This window comes from Gadus macrocephalus, chromosome 19 (genome assembly GCF_031168955.1).
Source record: "Gadus macrocephalus chromosome 19, ASM3116895v1".
Lineage (NCBI taxonomy): Eukaryota > Metazoa > Chordata > Actinopteri > Gadiformes > Gadidae > Gadus > Gadus macrocephalus.
Window position 1 is genome coordinate 2,653,635 of NC_082400.1, and position 17,500 is coordinate 2,671,134.

Consider the following 17,500-nt stretch of genomic DNA (forward strand, 5'->3'; position numbering starts at 1 on the left):
GTGATGGTGAAAGACTTGAGGTGCAGTGCATGGGATTGAGTTACTTCTAGCAGTGAGGTGACAGATGTAGGAGAAGCTATGGTGGCCTGTACTGGCCTGTAAGGTGTACCATGTCATCAAGGAACATCAAGGAAGTATCAAGATTGAAGATTCATAAATTATTTTTGTTATTTAGTCTGTAAGACTAGTGGTCACACAATGCAAGTAAGATAGTGATTATGCTAAACAATTATACGATAAAGGGCTTATAAAGGGACGATAAAGGGCTTATTCTAAGGCACCAATAGCACAACTATTCATATTTCCAATGCAGTATGCATTAATTAAAACATGCTTATGAATATTAAATTCCATTTCTACAAGTCTGTTGTGCTAAATGCCACTAAGCTCTACACACCATTAAAGCCTGCTTCAACTATAATTATAGAAAAAAAATTGGTGCGACAAGAATTATAGAGAACATGTTCAACGATTGTACATCTGTCTTCATTTTGCATGTCTCGAAAATATAAAGAACACAAAGTGTACAAAAAAGGAGGCGTTGCAGCACTTATCTTCCAAAAGATAATACAGAGTGAAAAGAGGACTTCAGAATAAAAAGAAAACAGACCATTTGGTAGATACGGGTTGTCCTGGGCTATGGCCAGAGCTGGGCCCCTGGATGGGCATGTCAGTCATCACTCGGATGATGTACAGCAGGCAGGTGAGCAGCTTCAGGGAGAAGTTTAACACACGGATCCTCAGGCCTGCACAGAGGCACGACATATTGATCATCCATCAGTTTATCATTCGTCACATGTATTTTAATGAAGAGCTCCCGTTTGGACATTTTGAATTAGGGATATGATCAAGGAGATAGCAAATGTGTTACTTTCAGAAAGTCCTCTGGTATAAGTAGTACGGCAAGGTGTTTTTCCTCTGAGTCAATAGGGCAGGGTTCATTGATTATCTTCCTCGATTGACTCGGGGAACCTTTCTTTATTATGCAAGAGATCGCCCAGCATCACTTACTGGATCTCTGGTTCTTAATGAAGAACCGCTTCAGGCGCTCCTTGAAGGTGTTTTCATTCACGTAGAACTCTACCTGGACCCTGACGGGGAGAGAGAGACACACAGAGAGAGGGAGAGAGAAACAGAGAGAGAGAGAAAGAGAGAGAGAGAGAGAGAGAGAGAGAGAGAGAGAGAGAGAGAGAGAGAGAGAGAGAGAGAGAGAGAGAGAGAGAGAGAGAGAGAGAGAGAGAGAGAGAGAGAGAGAGAGGAGAGAGAGAAAGAGAGAGAGGGAGAGGGAGAGGGAGAGAGAGAGAGAGAGAGAGAGAGAGAGAGAGAGAGAGAGAGAGAGGGAGAGGGAGAGGGAGAGAGAGAGAGAGAGAGAGAGAGAGAGAGAGAGAGAGGAGAGAAAGAGAGAGAGAGGGAGAGAGAGAGAGAGAGAGAGAGAGAGAGAGAGAGAGAGAGAGAGGGAGAGGGAGAGGAGTGAGAAGGAAGGGGAAGAGAAAGAGAGAAGAAGGAGAAAGAGGGAGGTTGAGAGGAGAGAGAGAAGGAAGGGGAAGAGAAAAAGAGAGGAAGGAAGGCAGAAGAGAAGATCACCATCTTCAGTTATCATATTTTCCAGTACATGAAGAGATTTACAACATGCAGTTAAAAGACATGATTATAATAAGAAAATATATAAAACGGCATGAAAGAGGAAATACTGAAATTCAATGCCTAAGATGTATCCCATGCATTGCACAAATTACTTAAGAACTTAAGAACTATGTGTAATTGGCTTTGTAACATTTGCATTTGGTGTCATATGGGCTGAAGAAGTATGTGAGAGCAACACAAGGGAAGAGCAAGAGAGATAGTAGGAGTGAGATATAAACTTTGTATTACTCAAACGAAGCCATTTTGGCATGAAGGCATGTTATTAAGGCTTAAATAGAGTTCACACCATTTCATGAGCACTCCCGTGACTAATGGAACACAGGATTAAGAGAAGCACCAGGTTGGCAGTGGACAGCCTCCATGAGCAGAGCCTGGCTGATAGAACAGGAGACTCCAGCATGAGCTACAAAACAGATCACGCAGTTCAACCCCCATTATAGCTAATCATATATTCAACATATCAAAGTTGATCGACTCTCATTATTAATGTTCTCAAAGGTTATGTGTGCTTTATGTGCTCGAGAAGTTTAGATCGAGAAGGGAGGACCACACACACACACACACGCACACACGCACACACACACACACACACACACACACACACACACACACACACACACACACACACACACACACACACACACACACACACACACACACACACACACACACACACACACACACACACACACACTTACACAGAAAGTGTCTGGCACACTAGGGAGAACCGGGCCGTTTCTCGTAGTCTGACGTTACATAATGTAATCGACTAGTTGCCACCAAATCTCAGCAAGATGGGAACGTTTGGGATCAGCAGCCAATCGGTCCGCGGGACGTCAGAGAGCTGAAGACTCTGGGAGATGAGTACAGGAAGGACTACTTCTAGGAATCATAAAATAGTGCAGGAAGTTATAATGCATATAGAATGGACCCTGAGCCATGGAGGCCTGGTAACCCTATCAGCATGTAAGCCTCCGGGTAACATAATGATGAGGATTGGCCCAAAGATAGCAGCAGGCTACTTCCGGAACAGTTTACGGTTGAATGGGAAATGCTTCCGCGTCAGTTCCTTTCCAACATTATTCATACAATACTTTGCAAACACTGGGCGAATTTCACATTCTCATCTCAAACTCTATTTGCACAAATGATTATATATCTTTAAAAAGTGAATTAATTGTGTTGTTAGGATGCACATCTCTTGATAGCAAGTATTCGCAGATATGTAGAGCATGAAAACAATTGTATCTAGATCATCTGTCTGCCTCTGTCCAGTGTCCCCTGGGGCCCCAGGACGGGGTCCCCTACAGTGTCGCTACCAGAAGAACCCCCCAGTGTCCCCAGGGGCCCCAGGTCGGGGTCACCTACAGTGTCACTACCAGAGGAAACCGGCCCCCAGGGGCCCCAGGTCGGGGTCCCCTACAGTGTCGCTACCAGAGGACCCCAGCCCCCAGGGGCCCCAGGTCGGGGTCCCCTACAGTGTCACTACCAGAGGAACCCGGCCCCCAGGGGCCCCAGGTCGGGGTCCCCTACAGTGTCACTACCAGAGGACCCCGGCCCCCAGGGGCCCCAGGTCGGGGTCCCCTAGTGGACACTCAGCGGGATGCAGCTCTACGCTATACTAACATTAGCCTTCAACGGTTAAAACAATTCATCTTCTATGTTTTACATTTTGAGGCAGCCTGTTTTTTTCATTTTACCAGTTTAAACTAGACATTGCATTAAACTTGTCAAAGCATGTCTACCGTCCATCTCCCCCATGATCACCAACATAATTAACTCCTCCCTCACTACTGGTACTGTACCCCCCACTCTCAAGCTGGCTGCCATCACTCCCATCCTGAAAAAACCTGGTGCTGACCCAACTGACCTTAACCATTACCGGCCCATCTCCAATCTCCCTTTCATCTCCAAAACACTTGAAAGGGTGGTTGCCACACAACTACAGTCCCACCTCGACACAAACAATCTCCACGAACCGTTCCATTCTGGCTTCCGTCCAAAACACAGCACCGAAACAGCCCTAGTCAAAATCACCAACGACCTCCTCCTTGCAGCCGACTCTGGATTACTCCACCATTCTCATCCTCCTCGATCTCAGTGCAGCATTCGACACCATCTCCCACCCTCTGCTCCTGAACCGCCTGGCTGGCAATGGGATCTCTGGTGCTGCACTCTCCTGGTTTACATCCTACCTCACCGAAATCAACAATTCGTTCAACTAAGCAACCACAAGTCTGGGTGTTCAGGTGTCTCTCTGGGTGTTCAGGTGTCTCACTGGGTGTCCCCCAGGGGTCAGTCTTGGGTCCACTCCTGTTCACCACTTACCTCCTCCCGCAGGGCACACTCCTCCGTCACCATGGGGTCCATTTTCACTGCTACGCTGACGACACACAGGTCTACATCTCCACCAAACCCACCGCTGCCATCCCCCCCACCTCCCTCATCACGTGCCTGGAAGAGATCCGGAGCTGGTTGAGCTGCTCATCGGATCCAAATCCACCCTCACTAAATCACAACACACCCCAGCTCCACTCATAATCATTGATGGATTCCCAGTGCCCTTCTCCTCCAAAGTCAAGAGCCTCGGCGTCATCCTCGACAACACCCTCTCATTCGCACCCCATATTCACAACATCACCCGGACTGCATTCTTCCACCTCCGCAACATCGCCAGACTCCGCCCATCACTGACCCAATCCAGCACTGAAATCCTAGTTCACTCATTTGTCACATCACGCATAGACTACTGCAACGCCCTCCTCACCTGACTCCCCACCAAACTCATCAACAGACTGCAGATTATTCAGAACTCAGCCGCCCGGATCATCACCCGCACCAAATCATCTGACCACATCACCCCTGTCCTCATCCAACTTCACTGGCTCCCAGTACACTACCGCATCCAATACAAAACCCTACTCCTCCCCTACAAAGCTCTTCACAACCTAGCCCCCAGTTACCTCTGCGACCTCCTCCAAGAATACACTCCCTCCCGCTCCCTCCGCTCAACCTCTGCTGGACTACTATGTATCCCCACATCACGACTCACTACAATGGGTGCCCGGTCATTCAGCTGTTCAGCACCCAGGCTCTGGAACTCCCTCCCCCCACACATAAAACAGTCAGACACCATTACAACCTTCAAGTCACAACTCAAAACTCACCTGTTCAAACTCGCACACAACGTCTAACTGATCACTGTTTTGATTGTTTGTTTGTTTTGTTTTGTCTTGTTTTTGTTTTATTTTTTTATTTATTATATTTACTTATTTATTTATTTATTTTATTTTTTTATTTTATTTAATTTTTTTCCACAATATTTTGTTTTTTAAACGATTTATGATGACTATATGCTCTGTAAGGTGACCTTGGGTGTCTTGAAAGGCGCCTCTAAATTAAATTTATTATTATTATTATTGCATGAAAGGACATCGGATTATCTTCTCTGGCAAACGTCTATTGAGATACGAACAAAGTTATCACACGTTTCACAATCCTCTCTGTCTCGTTCTCTTCTTACCTCTGCTGCTCACGTCATGTTCTAGGCATGTTGCCACGGCAACCTTCTGCTTAGACAAGACCCCCAAACCGGTCCTTGTCCCAGCTAAACGGCAACAGGACCACCGTTAGTCTACAGAATAGAGATGATGTTGGCTCTACGGTTAACGGTCGTTCAAAAACCGTGCCAAAACATGTCGTTTTTGTTTTGAGTGAATATAAATGTTTTCATCTATTGCTCTGCCCCGTTTTCATCTATTGCTCCCCCCCCCCACACACACAAACACACCCCACACCCCATCTCTTTGGAGCCCATGTTTTGAATGAAGGACCTGTGATGTGTCTGTGTGTTGGATTAGGCACAGAAACACTAAACCACTTCACCCTCCCACACATTGACTGTTGTGATGACGTCTGCAGACTCTCACACCCCCACTTCCCCTGCTTTGGTGCAGGATGAGGAGCCGACTCAATGAAGCAAAGAGGCTTTATAGTGTAAAGTCAAGAGAACGGAGTAGGAATAAATAGGAGTGCAAATTTGTTTTATTATTTTTGATTCTACTTATCATTAGCACACAGTTATGGGCTGTTGTTTTGGGCAGGTAAATGGAATCAAGCTAGTCTAGGCGATCTGGAGGAACTGGCCAGAGTAAGATATATTTTGGAAGTATTCAATTAAAAAAAAATCCCAATCCCTACAGGTGACCAGCTCGCTGGCTCCAGCAGCAGGTCTACTGCCTCGTGGAAGACTCCTCATGGATGAACGCACTTCAGCACTCACTTCATTCGGGCCGTATGAATTGATTGGAAGGGCTTATTATTACATGCCTGCCACAGATACCGGATTATAAAAAATAATTGTCCGAGCAATTTATAATTGATTACTGTTGGGCGATAAAGAGCATTTAAACCAAAAACATTTAAATTGAAATACCTTCCCTAGCTTTAACACTTCACAGATTTTTTTTTTTTTACAACAATTGAATAGACTCAAAGCAGAAAATTGCAGCTGATTACAATTTATTATAACGCCTAGGGCTGACTGACTGGGCAAGGGAAAGGTTTTTAAATGGCAATTTATAACAACATTGCTCATACTTTCAATATCGGAATGCCTGTGGCCTTGGAACTTAATATTAGAGAGAAGGCAAGACTACACTCAAACATGACAGTACATCACTCCAAACACCACCCATACAATGACAGCAAGATGGATTTGATGCCAAAGCCTAGACTGTTAACAACAATTGACAATAAATATATCGTATTGTCTTTTCCTATCCACTCTACCACTTGTGTATCTATGTGTGTGTGTGTGTGTGTGTGTGTGTGTGTGTGTGTGTGTGTGTGTGTGTGTGTGTGTGTGTGTGTGTGTGTGTGTGCGCGTGTATGTGCGTGTATGTGCGTGCGTGCGTGCGTGTGTGTGTGCAACCTGTCGTTGTTCTGGAAGCCCTGGTCTCCAAGAAGAAAGTCCCTGAAGCGGAAGCGGGGTGCTAGGGGGGGCACCTGGCTCTCCAGGGTGGAGGTGTCCAAGATGATCCCGCTTTTGAAGGGGTCGCACTGGGGAGAAACCGGGGTGGAGCTGGGGGGGTCAAACCATGCAAATATCACCCATTTTGGAGGTAAAAATGTGATGTTATTATTAAGTTAATTTGATTAAATTATTTAATTTTGTATTGTTATAATATAAAGCCTATATATTTTGATTTATTTAATAGTGATTATCTGACAAGATCACACAAGTATAGGCTAACAATCAAATAAAATGCAATGCAAAGTTATTTGCGCACCAGATTGCGTTGGTCTTACCTTGTTTTGTGATCGTTTGTTGTCCCATCATCGTTGACAAATGTCTGGTTGATGTAACATTCAGAGCACATGTTGACGGGAGACCCATCAGTCGGGATGGATGTCAGGTCTCTGTCTGTAGACTTCACTTCCCGGGTCATCGGTCCAGGTCTGCGCTCCAGCGGTCCTGAAAGTCCCTCTCCAAGACAGGTACCAGGCAGACTAACTCTGTACCTTCACACCCACTGTCGTCCTGGATATTTCTGTCACACATCAACCAGGGGCTGTTTGGGAGTTTTTTTATGAAACGCAGCTTCGGTGAGTCACAAATAGATACCTCCATGAATTCATCGCTTATGATCAATTATCCAATAATGCACTGGGAGAAGCCTCGAGGTCTGAAATCCATACACAGGTACATACTTATTTAGATAACATACAAATGACTAGGAGTAATGGACGTACAGTTTTAACAGCCTTCTCCAGAGAAAACCCAGGACATAAATGTCTAATGATTGATGACAGAGGCCTAGCGCCCCCAAGTGGATAATGAAGGCCACTTCAATCATAATGTTCACATGAACTTGGAAAGGGTAATGCTGCCCTAACCCTAAATGTAATGCCTCCGGCTAACATAAAGTACAGAATATACAGAATACAAGTAATCCTAGACAGAAAACCGTCTTCAATGAACCCAGGCCAAGGAAGCAATTTGTATGAATAAACAGAATAATGCATTCTCCAAATGTCATTTAAGGATTAAAAAATGTTGGTTGGCATATACCATTCAATTTTAACGGTAGGTTTAGAATCTAACATAAAATATGAAATTGTAACGGCATGTTAAGAACACCTTATGTAATGACTTTAAAGAGTTTGTGTCATAGTGTGGAACTTGGATTAATCTAAATTAAATATTAAAGAAAAAAAATTGAAAGGTAAATAATTTGCACTTAAACACGCAATCTAAATGTATTCAAAGAATTGTTTATTTTGAATGGGCTTCATCATAACTGGCATATCCAACCATGAACATGCCAACTCATACAGCTCGATAAGGAATTAGAATTCAATCATTTACCAAGCATACATTGTAACCCCTACACTCATTTTTATTTCAAAAAAAACAAAAACAATACAAAGAACAATTATTCGGCTCCATCCGTGCTGACGGCAGCCACCGCTGCCACATAGTACGCCCCCTCTCTCAGGTAGGTCCTCAGCTGCAGGTAGTTCCGGCTCCCGAGGATGGTGGCGGCTGTGGACGTGCTCACCAGAGCCCCCACCAGTGCAAACTTGGCATCCTTGGCTTCCTTGGTCTTCCCTGTGGAGCGGTCCACGATGAACTCCATGAAGCTGGGCGTGCCGATCATCAGCCTCTGACCCCAGGGTTGAGGTGCGATGGCCTGGGAGTTTAAGAACACACACAGACTGGTTCAAACATACGTATTTGTATTTTAGGGGAAAACAGGGAATGCACTGCGTGTAAAGCTTGGTTGGAAGTCTATTGCCAAACCTCCTTGACACTGCATGACTATATGCAGTGTCAAGTTGTAGGCCAATTGGTCAATAGTTTCTTCCATTTTCTTGAGGGACATGCATCCAAAGAGTTGTTGAAGTGCAAAACTATCAAATATAGTGGCCAACATATTATTCATGCTTTTTTTTTATTCATTTATTAGAAGGCGCCACTGTGTCGGGCTCGTATGAGGTCACAATGCTGTCGGCGGTGGAAACGCGAGCCGTAACTGAGCTGTGTCAAGCTGCACCTTCACTACTGGGCCAAGGCGTGCTGGGCCGAGGCGCACCCGCCGGTGGGAACACGCCGTTAGTGTGTTGTTGAGTTGTGGGACTCACTGTGAAGACACGCAGGCCGCTGCAGTGCAGCTCAGGGAAGGGCTGGGTGCAGATGTTGGTGATCATGTCCATGGGCTTGTTGGCCAGCAGGAGGAACCAGGACTCTGTCAGAGCCAAGAGATCCTCGGTCTGGTGTTCTACCTGCAGACCCAACACACTTTATTTCAGAGGCCACTTCAGGCGGCACAACATAAAAACCATGCATGATACTTTTTATTCATACTGAATTGTGCACTCTGTTGTTTTTGCCATGCATTGAAATCTCCCGTAGGGTATACTACAAACCTTGATTAGTGGGTTAGCGAGGTTTGCTGCACTCAAAGCCTAGGTTAGTTGTGAAACGAAAGTCGCTTTTAGCGTTGCTGTATCACCATGGTGACATTATTATGCTGCCAACCAAACCTGGTCGGGAGAAGGTTATCAGCTAAGACTTTCGGGTTGGATCGGCTACTTAAACCTTAGCGCAGCTTCCAAGCCCCTCCTTTGACGATGTCGTCACCATTTGTGGGTGTTCCCGTGGACCTCAGAGTACGTATCGTACTGGGGTCTCTCCGGGGACTGAGGGTCTTTCGGGACAGATCCGATCCCTTGCCATTGCCTGAGAATATTCTTTATGAGTTATACAGGTTTCTCATCTCATCTCATCTCATTTTCGTCCGCTTATCCGGGGTCGGGTCGCGGGGGGAGCAGCTCAAGCAGGGGGCCCCAGACTTCCCTTTCCCGGGCCACATTGACCAACTCTGACGGGGGGATCCCGAGGCGTTCCCAGGCCAGTGTTGAGATATAATCTCTCCACCTAGTCCTGGGTCTTCCCCGAGGTCTCCTCCCCACTGGACGTGCCTGAAACACCTCCCAAGGAAGGCGCCCAGTGGGCATCCTTACCAGATGCCCGAACCACCTCAGCTGACTCCTTTCTAGGTAAAGGAGCAGCGGCTCTAATCCGAGTTCCTCACAGATGGCTGAGCTTCTCACCCTATCCCTAAGGGAGACGCCAGCCACCCTTCTGAGAAAACTCATCTCGGCCGCTTGTACCCGCGATCTCGTCCTTTCGGTCATCACCCAGCCCTCATGACCATAGGTGAGGATAGGAACGAAGATCGACCGGTAGATCGAGAGCTTTGGTCCCAATACTCATATTCCATATTGTCATATGGAATATAATTATTCGCTAAAGGTTATGGAATTATATTTTTGTGCTTATTAAGAACTTGAACCCATGTTCTCAAGGCCGTGCTGGCACCACATCTAGATGGGGGTAAAAGGCATGATGATGGACAGGCGAGATTTGAACCCCAGTCACGGGCGTTAGGGTATGCCATACATTTCTTACATAGGATGTATTCAAATCCCTAAATTAAAGCATAAAGCATAACGTTGCCCTTGCATTTTGAAATCATCATCACTCTATTGGGATTAATGGGGAACAATTCTTTTTTTTCTCAAGTTATTTTTTAAACAATATGCAGAATCCTTTCACTTACGAATTTACACAATCTGCAAATTTTTGCCAGCACGCATCCCTAGCCTTATTATGTGCCACTGTGTTTCCCATAGCTGTTATCTGATTCTTGAACTCCTCATAGGAGTTCATTATGACTATCTGTTCCTCTTGAGTGAAATATACTGCTCTTGAGCAATCCATTTTGTAAAGGTGAGTAAAATAACGCGATAAACGCCCCTTTTAAGGTAACGCTCATTGTTTTGTGAGTTTTGTATTTCTCGATCCAGGTTTCCAAAGACAGGCTGTGTATGTTCAGCCGCTTTGTAGTATACCCAACAGATCTCCCATTATGCACTTGACTACCACTAATAATAATAATAATAATAATAATAATAATAATAATAATAATAATAATAACATCACTGCAGGTGCATTTTCTGAAGAAAATCTGTGTGGTTGCATTAGCTAACATATGGTGCACAATATTCCATGAGAATGCTAACATGCTAATGCTAGCAAGGCTTATGAGTAGGGAAGAGATGTCGCAGTTTTGAAGCAGACTTGTGATTGATTGAATTATGGGGCTTTTTTGTTTAGTTTCTTTCTATGTGTACCAATAGTTTATATGTGTACTAAGTTTCCTTGACTTCCATTAAAAAAACAGCTTGCTGAGCACCTGCAACATTGGAAATCTGAAATTGACAACATATTTCTTGGAGCTATCCAGTCAAAATTGACCACATTGCCCAAATATTTCAAGGTACAGCTAAATCTATCCAGACAGACTTTATGGGTCTTTGAGGCAAAAATATTTAGTATGTCCAATAAGGCCAAAATAGTACTTTTCAGAAGTAAGGACCTCCTAACTTGCGGTTTAAATATGTGTATGACAACCCCTTGGTGTTCAGGATTGGATTTTAGCTCATGTTAAATAATATTAAGAACTATAAATATAAAGTACGGTATATCAATTATTTTAAATCTCAAAAATAGCGCACTGCACTGAATTGCAAAAAAATTGGCAGTTGGCAAAAAATACAAATTACAAGAAACATGTTAATAATGTGGCCGGTTTTGCAACCACACTAATATAAAATCAAAATGTTCATCTAAATATGCAAAAAAAACATAACTGTTGTTGTTACTCCAAATATGATAGTTTGCCTTGTGTTCTTTGGTTGTTGTCAGAATAACTTGTGGGGTTCTTTTGATACAACCATGAGTTAGAGGACAACATGTAAAAGAAGAGGAGGCCCACCTCTAGATTGAGCAGCTGAGCGATGGCATCCAGGCTGCGCACCCTCATCTCCGTGGCTCCCAGATGGGCCAGCTGGCTCATTCTGACCAACACTGCCTTGAACTGTTCTCCTGTAACATACAAGAAACGGATACTTAAAATACTTCATTGTGTATTCATGACAGCAGTGCCCAAGCTGTCATTCAATAATTAAAAGGAATTTAATCAGCATTTGCTCTTAAAAAAGGGACTAATTCATTCTAATTTCTGATCCCTTCAGTGAACAACAGCCTGCTAGAGGTCACATTGTATGCCATCAAACTGCTGCAGCTGAATAAATGGAACTGCCACACTCACCGGTCTTCTGTAGGACCTGTTTGCCCTCCACGGTTGAGCCCAGTAGGCCCAGCGTGTCCAGAGCCACCCCGGTCATGACTGGGTCGGGGTCCAGGGCCATCTCAAACACCTTGTTCTGGAAGGCCGGGTACATCTCACACACCTGCTGGGGGCTGTCTGTGATCGCCAGGGTCCCAAAGAACTTCACCAGCCCTACAGAAGAGGCATTCCAGGGCCATCACTCAGAGGCACGTTGCTTGTACCCTCGCCGCTCGTTTCAAGTGTTTTTTAGAAGCACATAAAAAGTTAACATATTTTTCCAAATATTTTCAGCGCAAGGCGCGACGTTGCACCGCTCATCAATGTGACACTTGGCCCCCGGAAGTCAAGGAAATCAGGGAATAGGTACTAATTTAGCACGTCCTTCCTGCTGTTTCGCCCCACACGCTATGCTAAAGCGTCTTGCGTTGGCCGTGATAACAACAGTTATAACTAAATAATGGCAATAAACTTCAACTTGTTTAATTACTTCACCGTCTGGTAGGGCTGCTCGAATATGGAAAATCACGATAATTTTGGATAATATTGAAATCACGATTATTTAAACTTTTAATTTTCACTTTGAAAGCATGATGTATTTTTTCAGCATGTCTCTCCCACAAAATACAAACACAAAATGGTCTAATAGAAAATGTTCAAATCTAAAATAATGTACAGATATGTATCCAGCTATTCTGCACTTTCTTTATAACATTTAATAAAAAAAGAAAATCGAAAACTCGATATTAGTTTTTTGATCGTTTGACGCTAAAATCGAAATTGCAATCAAAATTCCATCAATCGCTCAGCCCTACCATCTGGGACTCACCAGGGAGGTACAGGGAGGAGAAGGGGTCTGTGTTGGCTCCTTTGATCATGTTGGAGATCTTGTCCATCACCCCCTGCTGGGCCAGGTGCTGGCGTCCATGCTGGCTCTGGGCCAGACCTGTCACCATCTCGATGGCTGTTGCCCTGTAGGCAGCAAACATCACGCAAGAAGACAGTGAAGGAATCAGCAATGGAAGGGTTAAGACTGTTACTTCAGGAAGAATAAAGGCTCTAACATAAACAGCCAACTGTTTCCAGTGTTCTTAGACATCACGTTGTGTGTGAGTGCGTGTCCGCGTTTGTTTGTGTCAGTCGTCTAGCTGTGACTACCTGATCAGAACGTCCTCTCCCATCAGCTCAGCCAGCAGCTGGGAGATGAAGCTGCTACTGGCGCAGTAGCCCAGGGAGATGTCAGACACAGACGCTATGTCCACCACCAGCTTAGGAAGCGATCCATAAAAACAACAAACTTATTGTTAGTGCACTCAGGGTCATTTCAAGCACCTATCCATGCCAGACAGAAGATCAGATTTTGACGTTTATGAAATCGGAATAATTTTACCTCATAAACTCTGTATCGGACAATGTCGCTTATCTCCATCACATCCTTCATGTCTTTGAGAAGACTGCTGCGGAACAGTTTGTCCAGGCCGGCCTTGGAGTGGCTCAGTTTGGACAGGGACAAAATGGCCTACAAGAAAAGCAAAATGAATAAAGATCAACCCTGTGCTTCTGGACCATGTCTAAAAGTGCTTCTAGGAGGTGTGGATCATTTAATATGGTCACCTGTTTGGCCACGGCTATGTGATCCCCACCAATGCAGTGAATAACCTCTTGAAGGATGTCATCGTTGTTAAGGATTTCAGTGACAGCCTCTGGATGGGCCACTATCCTACCGATCTGATGAGGGAAAGTATAAACGATACAACGCATGACAGGGCCAATGCTGTATTGAAACACCACATAGATTAAGTGGATAGTACCTGTGTTAAGGCCAGTATCTTCACCCCCTCGGCGTGATGAGTTAACCCCCCCTGTAGAGCCTCTCTGAAGTCCTGGGCCAGGGACACCGGGCTGAGGGCCACCAAGAGGCGCTCCAGAATGTCGACACATAACTCAATCTGTTCCCTGGATAAACCAATGACATTCAATCACAGTATAATACGAATGTATGCATACACATAAGCTAATGAGGACATGAATTACTGTATCTTCGTTGTCAACAATAGGGATGTAGTAGACTGACTCAGCAGACTGATCAGACTCCACTGTATGGACAAAACCAACCTTTCAGTTGTGCTCAGAAGGGAGAAAATGACGTCGAAACGATCTCCTGTGACCGAGTCACGCAGTGCGCTTATTGGGATGGATAGAATCGCTGTTTTCAGATGTTTGAGTTCTTCAATTGGATCTTCAATATCGGAGATTTCCGCCAACAAGCTGTCTATGGACGCCGCCATGACGGATCATGTTGTGGAAAGCGACAGCCAATCGTCAGGTTCACACAAAGGCCACGTGACTTATGTATCGCGAGATTTGTTAATAAATGTAGTAATATATACTTCTACATACTGATCTATGTAGCAGTAGTTCATCAGCTATGCTATATACCATTATATATCATATCAGATTGTATTTTATTAAATTATATCAGATTATATTCTATTATTTTGGGTTCTGTCGCAACATCTCACGAACTGAGTGTGCCTGTGTGACAGCTAAAGAAAGTTGTTATTTTGGTAAAATAAATCCTTTGTAATTTTTTTTATGTCTTTATACTTTTGTCTTGAACAATTCACAAACAATGTTGAGTTTTGTTGACACTGGAGAGGATGCAGCTCTACACCATACTGCACTACAACAACTGTGTATGCGATTGCGCTCTATCAAATAAATCCTCTTCCTGATTGTAACCTGGATCAACGCACGCCCAACCCTTACCAATAGTTAACTGACGCTCACATTAGTGAGGTAGAATAAGAATCAGAATCACTTTTATTACATCTTATTGTATAGTACACTAGAGGCTTGGTTCCTCAAAACATAGCAGCAACAGTACAAGATAGAATAAATAAAGATAATAAACCATAAGAAAAACTAAGTAAAATATATTAAATAAGTAGTAGCATCAATAATAATAATAATAAATAACGAGGTGTAATAAAGTGTTAAGTGTAGGGTGTTCAAGTGGTAGTGGTAGCAGCCACAGGTAGTGTTATTGTGCAATAAATAAATGCTGTGCAAATGCAATAGACAAGTATGTGGTTAAATACTGTAAATACTGTCTGTTGTTGTAGTGTGCGTGCGGATGGTTTGGGGGAAGTGTGTTTCTCAAGGAGCCTGACTGCTTGGGGGAAAAACTGTTTGTCATCCTCTGGGTTTTGGCCCTTAGGCTTCGGTACCGCCTCCCTGACGGCAGTAGCTCAAACTGTTTCTGGTTGGGGTGGCTGGGGTCCCCAATGATTAGAAGGGCCTTTCTGACACACTGGGCCTTGTAGGTGTCCTGGGTGGAGGGAAGCTCACCCACTCATCAGGTAAAACATACCCTTACCATACCAATAGTTAACGGACACTCACATTAGGGAGGTGAAACACTGAACATCCCAAGGTATGTTGATATGCAGTGCAACGTTTTTTTTTTTAATATAATCAAGACTTCATTTGTTAATAGACTTATTCACATTCCATTAGATAACCAATTTAATCATTTCATTCAACATTATCAACAACAACATCAATATTAGATTTGGTTCATTCAGTGGTCAATTAATAAAACATTCCTCAAGTGAATGTGAATTTGTAAGAGGGGGTAATTTGACACCCTGTTTTCTGTTTTCTGTGCCACTTGTTGGGTGATGGATTACATTTCCCCTTGTCCCCGTCCCCCATGTCCACTGTCTCTGTACCGAGGTTTGCCTCCGAGCCCCCGCACACCTATTCAGTGTACCAGGGTTTGGACAGCATAATGGCTCTATACATTTTTGACTTGCCTGCCCTCTGAACCTCTGCGACAGTTCAACTTGCCGAGCATACCATTGGCGCGCACTTTGATCATTGAATCAGGACCAATCTGGTTCATAAGGACACCTTTCATACATACATTACTCCTCATGTATCGAGTTGATTGATGGCTGAGCTCTGGTTAGAAAAACAGTTGTATTCTGTAAACATTGTGAAGTATGTCCACACATTACCCAGTCTGAATAAGCAGTAGACAGAGGACTGGGAAGGTCCACAATTTTCTTAAAACAAATGTACATGTGAAGAGAATACACGTTTTTGAAGGTCAGAGCACATTGGAACAGTTTATAGCTGTTACAGCTGGTACTAGCATCAGCCATAGGCCACTCCCTCAGAGCAACATATAAGTGTCTTACATTTGGAACAGGTTATAGAGAGCGTTGGTCAGTCCACTGGACAGACCCTTACTCGATTCTCCCTAATTGATACACACCTGTAGTAGGAACCATGTTTCAATCAACTGCTGGTATGTTGTTTTAAGGCCAGCTGCAGCAGAGACTTGTGTTAAATGACCGACACACATGAAAATAACACGCCAGGAAAACAAATTAGAGGAAATCAAAATCAGGAAACCACAAAGTCAAAGAAATAAAATGTATTAAGGATTAGAAATCTGTGAACTATTAGGACATCGCAAGCAGTCGTGTACGTCCTGCAGCATGAGGGCATTAAGTATGTAGACGTTGGTGAGCAGAAGAGCCCCCAGCCTGGGGTGCAGTGTTACCTGCTGCTAGAGTTACCTGCTCAGGGAGCCAGACCTCGCTGTCTTCTGGGGCTGCTGCAGAGCGGACACAGAGCACCTTTGGTCATTAAATGGTTCACTTCTTTGGGTCCCGACCATGCAGGTAGTATGTTTGTGTAGATTCTAGATGATGATTTCATTGATTGTGCGGATTATGTAATGATGTTTGACATTTGTTATTTTGTCGTTTGTCATTTTGTAGTTTTTTGTAGTTTGACATTTGTAAGCATAGGAAATTAACGATCCTGCATAAGTTAACAATATATAACTTATTGGGGTCAACTAATAAGGAAAACCTCACTTAATAAGCTCTGCACTTCCTTTGTTTAATGCAATCAATACTAATTTCTAACAATCAATTAGTAGAAAAACTAATTTATCAGTATCACTGATATTCAACCCTTTTAAAGCAGCAGGGTTTTGTTACCTCACTTAATAAGTTCTCTCTCTCTCTCTCTCTCTCTCTCTCTCTCTCTCTCTCTCTCTCTCTCTCTCTCTCTCTCTCTCTCTCTCTCTCTCTCTCTCTCCCTCTCACTGCTGGCTCTCTCCCAGATATCTCTGTGCCGGTTGCGTGGCCACCAGTGGTGCTTCCTGCTCTTCAACGTGCTCCTGTTCCACGCCCTCCTGTTCGGGGCCGACCTGGTGGAGGAGTACCTGCTGCAGCCCACCCCCGGGGTGTACACCGACGCCCTGGTCCTCGATGTGAGGGAGAGGGCCCGGAAACTGGACATGGATCCCGCCCGGGACAACGTCTCCCAGGCCTACCCCATCGCCAACCCCCGCGCCTGCCTCAACGCTGACCTCTTCCTCCTGGCGCTGGTCTTAAGCTCGCCGGCCAACAGCAGCCAGCGGGACGCGGTGCGCCGCTCCTGGGCCAATCAGACCCGGGTCCAAGGCTTCCCCCTGCGGACCCTCTTCTTCGTGGGCTCCATCCAGACGGCGGCGGCGCAGGAGGCCGTGGTGAGGGAGTCGGAGCGGCACGGCGACCTGGTGCAGGGTAACGCGGTGGCTGACTCCTCTCCTCACGGGCCCAAGGAGGAGACGGTGCTGGTCCTGCGCTGGGTGG

General features: G+C 44.7%; 3 protein-coding genes across 4 annotated transcripts in view; 1 reads left to right on the forward strand and 2 right to left on the reverse strand.

The window, feature by feature from the left end:
- kcnt1a (potassium sodium-activated channel subfamily T member 1a) overlaps window positions 1-7,821 on the reverse strand; it is a 25,903-nt gene extending 18,082 nt beyond the window's left edge. Inside the window, exons 1-4 of the mRNA XM_060037922.1 lie at window positions 6,955-7,821; window positions 6,578-6,727; window positions 1,012-1,091; window positions 611-746 (exon numbers count right to left, since the gene is read on the reverse strand). Coding sequence (XP_059893905.1) covers window positions 611-746; window positions 1,012-1,091; window positions 6,578-6,727; window positions 6,955-7,094 — 506 coding nt within the window. The 5' untranslated portion in view covers window positions 7,095-7,821. The remainder of the gene's footprint in view (window positions 1-610; window positions 747-1,011; window positions 1,092-6,577; window positions 6,728-6,954) is intronic.
- Window positions 7,822-7,898: 77 nt separating this feature from the next.
- Window positions 7,899-14,156, reverse strand: psmd5 (proteasome 26S subunit, non-ATPase 5). Of its 2 annotated transcripts, XM_060037923.1 has the most exons (10): window positions 13,959-14,156; window positions 13,655-13,799; window positions 13,458-13,571; window positions 13,234-13,362; window positions 13,002-13,111; window positions 12,673-12,815; window positions 11,826-12,017; window positions 11,490-11,599; window positions 8,791-8,931; window positions 7,899-8,339 (listed from the first exon to the last, which is right to left on the reverse strand). In XM_060037923.1, exons 1-10 carry the CDS (start codon window positions 14,129-14,131, stop codon window positions 8,082-8,084), a joined length of 1,515 nt encoding a protein of 504 aa, XP_059893906.1. In that variant the 5' UTR covers window positions 14,132-14,156; the 3' UTR covers window positions 7,899-8,081. The 2 variants fall into 2 exon arrangements, with proteins under 2 accessions (XP_059893906.1, XP_059893907.1); XM_060037924.1 differs by lacking the exons at window positions 7,899-8,339; window positions 8,791-8,931 and adding an exon at window positions 8,944-9,399.
- A 2,012-nt stretch (window positions 14,157-16,168) lies between these two features.
- Window positions 16,169-17,500, forward strand: part of LOC132447742 (beta-1,3-galactosyltransferase 9) — a 2,629-nt gene continuing 1,297 nt past the window's right edge. Inside the window, exons 1-2 of the mRNA XM_060038680.1 lie at window positions 16,169-16,537; window positions 16,987-17,500. The exon at window positions 16,987-17,500 is cut by the window's right edge and continues 1,297 nt beyond it. Coding sequence (XP_059894663.1) covers window positions 16,532-16,537; window positions 16,987-17,500 — 520 coding nt within the window. The 5' untranslated portion in view covers window positions 16,169-16,531. The remainder of the gene's footprint in view (window positions 16,538-16,986) is intronic.